The sequence below is a fragment of the Orycteropus afer genome, unplaced genomic scaffold, assembly GCF_000298275.1.
Source record: "Orycteropus afer afer isolate SDZICR_OR568_19922 unplaced genomic scaffold, OryAfe1.0 scaffold00075, whole genome shotgun sequence".
Classification (NCBI taxonomy): Eukaryota; Metazoa; Chordata; class Mammalia; order Tubulidentata; family Orycteropodidae; genus Orycteropus; species Orycteropus afer.
Window position 1 is genome coordinate 7,390,394 of NW_006921662.1, and position 9,875 is coordinate 7,400,268.

General features: G+C 41.1%; 1 protein-coding gene across 1 annotated transcript in view; it reads left to right on the forward strand.

Annotated features, from left to right (window-relative positions):
- The first annotated feature begins 1,933 nt into the window (after positions 1-1,933).
- CAMSAP2 (calmodulin regulated spectrin associated protein family member 2) overlaps positions 1,934-9,875 on the forward strand; it is a 170,943-nt gene continuing 163,001 nt past the window's right edge. Inside the window, exon 1 of the mRNA XM_007941100.2 lies at positions 1,934-2,072. Coding sequence (XP_007939291.1) covers positions 1,934-2,072 — 139 coding nt within the window. The remainder of the gene's footprint in view (positions 2,073-9,875) is intronic.

Genomic DNA, 9,875 nt, shown 5'->3' on the forward strand with positions numbered 1-9,875 from the left:
GCTCTGGTAGCATAGTGGCTAAGGCACTTGACTGCTCACCAGAAGGCTGGCGGTTCAAACCCACCAGCCACTCCTCGGAAGGAAGATGGGGCAATCTACTTCCATAGTGATACTGCCTCGGAAACCCAAGGAGGGGTCGCTATGAGTCAGGTCTGACTCGTCGGCACATAACAACAACAACAACAAAAGCTTGGAGAGGCTAGATCACGTAGGGTGTCATTTGCTTTGTGAGAAAACATATGTTTCATTCTGAGGCAATGGGGAGACATGGACGGATGTGCCCCCTCCCCAAGAAAGGTGAAGTGAAGAGAATGCAGTTAAGTACCTTGACACACACACACACAAAAAACCCAAACTCGCTGCCATTGAGCAGATGGACCCATAGCGACTCCTCCTTGGTTTCCCTGGCGGTATCTCTGTGGAAGTAGATTGCCCAGACTTTCTTCTGAACAGTGTCTGGGGGGCAGTTAAATGCCTTCGGCACTACGCCACCAGAGCTCTCAAGTACCTTGATATAATGGAATTAATTCAGGTTTGGACCCACACAGATCCTCAATGCTGGTTCAGCTCCACATGTCACTTATATCACTTCTCTTTACAATCTCGTGGTTACTGAGAGATAACACTTACCTCTTAGAGTTCTACGAGGACTAATGGGATTATGCATGTCAAGTTCGTAACGAAGTTTGTGTCTCATAAAAGGCATTTTAATAAATACCGATTCTCTTTGCTTAACCGTTGTATAACTAAAACATAAAAGCTACTGTTGGGCCTCTCTTCTCTCCTACCTTCCTTCCCTTTCCTCTTTCAGCAGCGTAAGCAGCAAAAGTCAAAACCCTGGGACGTGGAGGATGTCCACTCAAGCCAGTACGCCTAAGAGATGATTAAAAAACAGCCGCACCGCGCCCGGACCGGAGCCGGCAGGCGAGGTTGGGCATGCTCAGTGGGTCGGGCCGCGGGGCCGGGATCTCTGGGTTGGAGTGAAGTGGGGCGGGGGTGGGAGGCGGTGGCGGGCCGGGGCTGCGTGAGGGCGCATGCTCAGTCCCCGCATTCGCTCTCTCCCTCCAGTGCCGCAGCCGGAAAACCGCAGCGGCGGCGGCGACGGCTGAGAGGGAACGACCGAACGGGGAGGCAAAGGGGGGGAAAAAAAAATACAAGGGCACAACTGATAACACAGGAACTGAGAGCTTGGGATTACGGCCTCTTGCAGGCCACCGCCTTCATCGGCAGCAGGGAAGACCCGGGAGGCGGCGGCAGGAGAAGGCGGAGACGGCGACGGGAGGGGATCGCGGAGGAGGGGACGGGCGGCCGGCTGCCGGAGTGCCGCAGTGATTTTGACGTTTCCTTCGGTTTCGTCTCCAGCTGCCCCCGGCGGGGCTGAGCCGAGTGGGCTGCCTCCGCCCCGCGCGCCCTGCTCTTCCTGCTCCGCCCGCCGGGGTCTTGAGGGGTCTCCCCGCGCCGAGGGAAGAGAAGGGGGGGGGCGTTCGGGCATGGCGATGGCGGGGACATTTTCCGCAATGTGATTGTTAAAGGCCCCCCCCTCTCTAAAATTCCGGGCCCTTCCAGCCTCCACCCTCCCCCAAGCCCGTGTGACTAAACCGAGACAAAGGGGAGGCGGCCTCGCTCACACGCGCGCTCACGGGGCGGGTGGCTCAGAGGGGTGCCGACGCGGAGCGGACGCTCGCACGGACGGACAGACGGACGGACGCGGCGCCGCCACATTCCTATGTCCGGGAGGAGCGGCGGCGGCTTCCGCGGGAGGCGGCAGGCTCGCTGCGCGGACAGCTGAGGTTCTCCGCCTTCGCCGCCCGGGCGGGCCTCGCCCCGGCCCGATGGTTTGATCTCGCCTCTCCTTCCCTCCCAACCCCGGCGGCGGCGAGGCCACACCATGTGAAGGTTAGAGCCTGGACATCCCAAGGAGCCGCAGAGAAAGATGGGGGATGCTGCAGACCCCAGGGACATGCGAAAGACTTTCATTGTTCCAGCCATCAAACCCTTTGACCACTATGATTTCGCCAGGGCCAAAATCGCCTGCAATCTGGCCTGGTTGGTGGCCAAAGCCTTTGGGACTGGTAAGTGGTGTCTTCCCTTCACCCATTTTAGGATGTATACTCATCCCGGTTTTTGTGTTGTTTTGTTTTGTTTCCAACCATCGAATTCTCCATGCATGTCTTCTCATCCAGGTTCAGGGGATCTGATGGGCAACCCTAGGAACAGGAGAAAGAAAGGAGAAATAAGGAAGGCAGGCTTGATCTCAAATTAAGGGGCCTTGAATGATCAGGTGGAATTTGGCTAGCCTTCGTTTATTGGAGAGCAAAAGTGTTTTTTTTTTTTTTTTTCCTTCTGTCAGCAGTCTTGCCATGTTTTTACATAGACTGGTTTTAATTTGTGGTATTTTCTTCATTGTGCTGCATACATTTTCCCTTCAGTCATAATTGTGATCACACCACGAAGAAATCTGAGTTGGTTTCTTCATTATTGGAAGAAGCTGGATATAGTACCATATTTTGACATTTGTGATGATGGCTGCTGGGCTCTGTGGGATGTAAGGTGGCCTGTGCGAAGTGCAGAATTAATTTTTGTTGTCATTCTTTAAGCCTGTACCATCCTCAATGCACATTTCAGGCTCTATTTAACCGGGTATTTAAAACCAATATTCAGCTTGCTACTGTAGGGTGCTGTTTTCATTTGACATTATCAGTGATATATATTCCTTTTTCCAAAAAACATACTTTGGTTTCATAAATTAGGAGAAACAAAAAACTCTGCTTTGGAGGTTTTTTTTTTAAGAGTTTTTGGGGGCATGTGTTGTTGACACAGAAATTGTATAATACAATAGCAATTAAACTCCCTCTGTTACCTACCCCAAACCCAGTGCTGTTGCGTCAACTCATAGTGACCCTATAGGGCAGCAACCCTATGGACAGTGACTCTATAGGACAGTGACCCTATAGAACAAAATCGAACTGCCCCATAAGGTTTCCAAGGCTGTAAATCGTTATGGAAGCAGTCTGCCTCATCTTTCTCCCACGGCTGATGTGTTTGACCTCAAACTTTTCTGTTAGTAGCTTAGTACTTTAACCACTGCACCTCCAGGGCCTCTCCTTTCCTAGTCTTTCCAAAACAACAGAAAAGAGGCTTCTTCTTGTAATTCCTTAGCTTTTGCTTTTGGGAACCCATGTTGTGGAATGATAATTATTAGAGCATTGCTTTTCATTTGAAGATGCTCCTGTTTGGTAACTTTTAAGAGTAATCTGTAAGATTTCTCTTTCCTAGTTAATGAGTTTTGAATACTGAGTATTTGTTGAAAAGTTTCTTCATATTTATAAACTTTTCCCTAGATGTTAAATACAGATTTTTTTTTGGGGGGGGAATGGCTTATTTCTTGTTTTTGAGTTATGAATATATGTTGATAAATGGTTTAGTTCAGTCTTACTGCCTAAATTTATATGCAGCTGAGCATTTTTAGGACTTGCCCATTTTGCTAAATAGCAGATGCATCTTAATGTTGGAAAAATTATTTGAATCAGTTTTGGGGGAAACATCACATAGACATAATTTTATGTTTATGACAGCCTTAGTTTCATTGATTTCTCATATTGAAGTAGGAAGATGTTACAGGTTTTACAACTGGCATTCGGAATAAATATATAACAATCGTTTTGACATAATTTCAGTTTTAAAGATTTACTTGGAGCCAAATGTCTAGAGTAATGCATAGGAGAAAGCACTGCATATTACTGTTTTTTAAATTTCTGGCACCACTGATCTAAGCAGTGACAATAACATGTATTTTGTTTTTTACTTAACATACTGAAAGTAATGCCCATTTAGAGAGGAAATGAAGGCTATTTAAGTGTTTAGAAAATATGGAAATGTGTATAGTAACCTGTGCAGAAAAGTCATACAAAATGGAAGGCAGAGTGAGTAACAGAATTTTTTTTTTTTTGGAAACTGAGAGGATACTTTTAGTACAGATGTCTAAATTTTGCACTGGAGTCTTTACAAAGACTACTAACCAGAAAATGTCCTACTTTCTAGCTATGTGTCAGACAAGTTACTTGATTTCTGGACCACTTGAATAGTCATTGAACACACTTGAATAAGAAAAGAAGTGAAAGGAATCTAGTATCAATGCAGTCTGTGGTGTGTCGGGCGCTGTACTATATGCTTTGCATAAAGTTATACTTTTGGAATTCACTAGGATTCTGTGGTATGTATGTATTGTTTCCTTTTTAAAAGAAATGAAGCCATTGCCTGGAGAGGTTAAGCAATATTTCTGTTATCACACTCTTACTAAGTGAGTGTAACTCATCTCAACTGAGAGATGAGTTTTGATTTCAGTGCTGTCTGACTTCAAAGAGTAAGGTATTGGTTGAGGTGGGCATGGCATTATATGCCTAACACTTAATAAGTTATTTCATTTATTCCCATCCTATGGATAAATATTGTTCTTATTTTGCAGTTGAGGGAACAGGCTGAGAGAGATTGATTTACCCAAGATTAAATACCGGGCAAAATGGTAGATTGTGTAGGCTAGCCCAGATTTTTCTGACTCCGAAATCTTTACTTTTTTCAGAAAGCCACTCTGCAAAGTAATCCTTTTTTTATGCAACTATGAAAAATGTGCAAGTAGTACATGTTAGAGTGTTACTATTTTTTTTTTTTCTTTAAGGAGTGGGAAGATCTTAACTCACTGTCCTATAATTTAGATGATTATTGTTGATACTTAGTTATGTTTGCCTTAGCAGCAATTGGAATGGATAAAAAGCCAATATTCAAAATGGAATGGTAAATAGGTTTAGAAGACTTTAAGAAAGTGACTTAGTAGTAAGAAACTAATAGTTTATTAAGAATGTTGTATCTGTATATTTTATTTTTTATCAACAGTCCTTCAAGACATGCATTTATAGGGAGTGAAAAGAGAACAATGTTTTTCATTTATTTGGATAGAAATATTTTTTATTTGCTGCAGATACTGTTATGAAGACTTTATTTCAAATGTATTATTACCTAATGATATTCAGCTAGTCATTCAGTAAATTAGTTCATTTTTGTGGTATGGTTTACTAAAATCACTTCTTTGACGAAGACATCTGGAATCTTTAGACACTGACTTAGCTGTTTTCTGTCAGAAACTTTGTAATGGTTGACATATTAAAATGTAAATTTTAGAACCATATGAAAAGTCATTTAAGGATAGCTGGAAATCAATTGTAGTCATAAAGGCATAAAACTAAAAAAAAAAAAATAAAGCACAAGCATTGTAATAACTAGAAAGTAGATGGAATATTAATTTTGCAGTCTTATATCAAGATTTTTGAGCCATTTTCTTCTTTTTACACTAAAAATACTCCAAATCCCCCAACTAGCCTAAATCTTAATATTTCACTTTGTAAAAGACAGCAGATACAGTTTTAAATGAAGAATAAATTTGTGTTGATGAGTTTGAATTGATATGAGTAAACTGTAAAAGAAGTTGTTAAGCTATTTGTGTTGTCTATACTAATACATTTGAACCGTTTAACCTATTTAAACAATAATAGTACTATGTTAGCTTTAAATGTTCTGCCACCTTAAATCCTTTGTGTAAAATGGTGGGTATAAAATCTCTTGTGACACTGTTCCATGCTAAATTCTTGAATTTGGAATTCTTAACATGGAATTCAAGGCCCACTCCTAGTCTCAATTTATTGTTTCAGCTTTACCAACTATTGTTGTTCTCATGCCATTTAGTTTATCAGTATAAAATTTTATGTTACTTTAAAGACACCTTGTTATATTTCTTTGTCCATCCATTTGCTCTTGTTGTCAAAATCGTACATAGATTTTACTTTCATTTATATGAAGACTTTGAGAGCAGTGGTCCGAACTGTAGGAGCTCTGGTGGTGTAGTGCCTAAGGTTTTTGATTGCTAACCAGAAGGCTATTGGTTCAAACCCACCAGCCACTCCTCGGACGGAAGGTTGGGACTCTTCTTTTGTGGAGTTATCACCTCAGAAACCCAAGGAGGGGTCGCTATGAGTTGATTCGACTTGACGGCAATGAATTTGGTTTTTTTAGGGGGGAGTGGGTAGCATTATAGTTGAGAGAGCCTGGCAGCAGAGTCTCTGGAGAAGGATGATGTCAGCTTGGGAAAGTAGAGGGTCAGCACAAAGAGGAAGACCTTCAAGGAGATGGATTGACATAGTGGCTGCAACATTGGGCTCAGATATAACAACAATTGTGAGAATGATTCAGGACCATGAAGTGTTTCGTATTTAGGATCACCGTGAGTTGGAACAACTCCATGGCATCTGACGATAACAACAGCAGAGTCACCTGTTTTGGAAGCTATTGCAAGAGTCTAGGCAAAAGATGATGAAGGCTTAAAGTAGGGTGGAAATGTTAATAAAGTTGCTAATATTTATTAAACAATTCTGTGTTAATTATACATATTATCTCATTTTAATCCTCATGATAGCCTTGTGAAGTGGAACTATTATTATTCTAATTTTCCTGATGAGGAAAGTGAGGCCTAGAGGTATAGAAACTTGTCAAAAGCATTTACTGATGCAGTTAGGATTTGAACCTGGGGAATCTGACTTCAGTCTGTGCTCTGACTGAACTAAATGGATAGATGTCAAAAGAATAGAAAAGAGGCACAGGATAGAAAAACATAGAGATACAGTCACCAGTATTTTGAAGTAACTGAGTTTGGAGTGTGTGTGAGTGGTTTAGATGAAAAGGGAATATGTAAAAGGATGAGATTACCTGAAGTTTTAAGGAGGATGAGGTTATCTGAGCTTTTGAGATTTGGTGACTGGGAGAATGAATCTTTTTGACAGAGATAGAGAAAGAAGCAAGTTGAAAGGGGAAGCCACCATTATTTTAGGAAGGCTTGAACTTGATGTATTGGCCAAATATTTTCTGAGAAATTCAATAAAATAGGTAGCTAGAAAATTAGGTCTAGAATATGAGAAAGAGATTGAGCTAGGAAGAACAATTTGGGGGTCTTCTGTGTATACTGGTGTACTTGAAATTGGAAATAGATTGTACAGGGAGAGAAGAAATCTGAGATAGAATCTTGGGTTGTAAACATTTAAAAATGGGGGTTGGGAGATGGTGAGTACAAAGGAAAAGAAGGACAAATTAGAGAATTAGGAAGAGAATGAAGAAGCCCTGGTATAAGGAAGTTTCAAGAAGGGGTAGTCTGATTAAAACCAAACTCCCTGCCGTTGAGTCAATTCCAACTCATAGCGACTCCCTTTGGGTTTTTGAGACAGTAAATCTTTATGGACATAAACTGCCAAGTCTTCCTTCCGTGGAGTGGCTGGTGGGTTTGAACGGCCAACATTCTGGTTAGCAGTCAAATGCCTTGACCCGACTCATTGCGACCCCTCCTTGGGTTTCCAAGGCAGTATCACTACTGGGTAGTCTAATTAGCCGTGTCAAATGCTTCAGGTTTAAACACTAACTTTCTGCTAAGAGTTTATGCTCTAGTGGGGGAGATACGATAAATGTATAACTACAGTAGAGTTCAGGAAATCAGGGCTTGCAACTGGTTCTTCCCAGTTCAGTCAGGGCAGATAAAGCAAAACCAGAATGGACCAGAATTTGTAAAATGTGGGTGTACCAGAACAATAACCAGAATGGGAAAAATTATGGATCGATGTGCTGCTAGAAACTTAAATCTCCCTCTTAGAAAACAAAAGCAGCATGTATGTAGCATAGCAATCAAATCTCTTGAGTAGTAGAGTTGAAAACAGTTGTGTCCAGCTCAAAAATGGCAGCCAACAACATTGCTTTGAATGTGTGTCATTTTCAACAGCCCTGCCTATAATCCAGAGGCACAAGAGCCTCTTTGGATAGCCCCCTTCCAGGGATTTGACCTATAATTTTTCATGTTTCAGTTCTTGTTCTAATACACATAGTTTACAAATTTGGGTCTGTTCTGATTTCACTGTGTTAGCCATGGCTGAACCATTCCAAAGCCTTGCACTAAATACAAGAGCCATGTAACCCCCTTTCTTTTTAAAAAAAAAAAATATATATATATTAACATAGATTCTAGAGGTCTTGATGATAGGTTCTTGAAGGTTTATTTTTTGATGCTGATCTGATATGCAGAGGGAGCCTAGGAAGGGAGAGGTCACTTGCAGCCACAATGAAGGAGGTTGTAATTAAGCTAGATCCTGAAGGAAGTCAGGCTGAATGGAAAGTAAGCATTGTAGGTGGAGGCAGTGGTTTGTGAAATCTAGGTAGTGTGCAGAAACAACATAGACCAGTTTGATTGGAGGAGGTTTATGTAATGAGGTAGTGGGAGAACCAGCTGGAATGGTAAATTAGGACAGAACTGTGTGAAGGGCCGAGTTAAGGAGTTTGGCATTTATTTAGTAGATAAATTATTTTAAACACATTGGATTAAATAACAAAACAAAACAAGAATAACCTCTACTAATTACTATTTTATTAACACTTACTTTGTGCTGAGTACTATTAAGAGCACTTTATGTACATTGCTTCTTTTAATTCTGAGAACCACCTTTATAAGTAGATAGTATTTTATTTTCTCTTCTAAGACTTGAAAGCAGGGTTTCTCAATCATAGAACTATTGGGCAGATTATTCTTTGTTGTTGGGGGCTGTCTTGTGCATTGTAGGATTTTAGCAGCATTTCTGGCCTCTATTTACTAGACACCCGCTAGATTCCTATCCCTTCAGTTGTGACAACCAAAAATATCTCCAGATGTTGCTAAATGACTTTTTAGGGGCATAATCCCCCCAAGTTGCAAATCAGTGCTGTAAAGATTGTAAGATTCATCATTGATAGAGAAAGGTTGTTTTGTACATTGAAGTACAAATTAATTATAATACATCCTGATTTCACAAATTCTCAAATAGAAAATAGTCTAAGAAGGTAGGAGTATAACAGTGTGCCCTTTGATAAATGAGGAAACAGTTTTAGAAGGGTTAAATAATTTACCGTTAATCATCCAGATAGTAAATAGTAGAACCACAATTAGAGTCTAAGCCTTTATGACACTAAAATTTGTATTTTAACCTTTATGTTATATTCTTTCTATAGTTCAATGTTACAGTTTTTTAGTACAATCTGGAAGTGAAGACATAAAGCATAGAAACCTTTCAAATGTAATTCTTAAATGTTCTGTTGCAAAGTAAGTGTAATTTTTCTTTGAAAAGTCTATTTATATTAGTTAATACAGAATTTAACGTGTAGCATTGGTCTGTAATGTTAGGTCCTCTCACTCCCAGTGGATCTAGTTTCCCATGTGTGTTAGTTTATGGACCCTTTTCTATTGGTAAATTAAAAAAAAAAAGTGTTTGCTGTTCGGTACTGTTGAGTTAGCTCATAGCGACCCTAAGCACAACAGAATGAAACACTGCCCACTCCTGCGCCATCCTCACAATCCTTGCTGTGCTTGATCCCATCATTGCAGCCACTGTGTCAGTACATCTTGTTGAGAGTCTTCCCCTTTTTCTCTGACTCCCCACTTTACCAAGCATGATATCCTTCTCCAGGGGATGGTCCTTTCTGACAACATGACCAAAGTAGATCAGATGAAGTCTGGCTATTGTCGCTTCCTGGGAGCATTCTGGCTGCACTTCTTTCAGGACAGATCTGTTTGTTCTTCTGGCAGTCTATGGTACTTTCAGTATTCTTTGCCAGTATCACAACTCAAAAGCATCAACTCTTTTTTGGTCACCCTTATTCATTATCCAGCTTTCACATGTATATGAGGTGATTGAAAATACCATGGCTTTGGAAAGGCGCACCTTAGTCTTCAAACTGACATCTTTGCTCTTCAATAATTTGAAGAGGTCTTTTGCAGTGGATTTGCCCAGTGCAGTATGACATCTGATTTCTTAACTGCT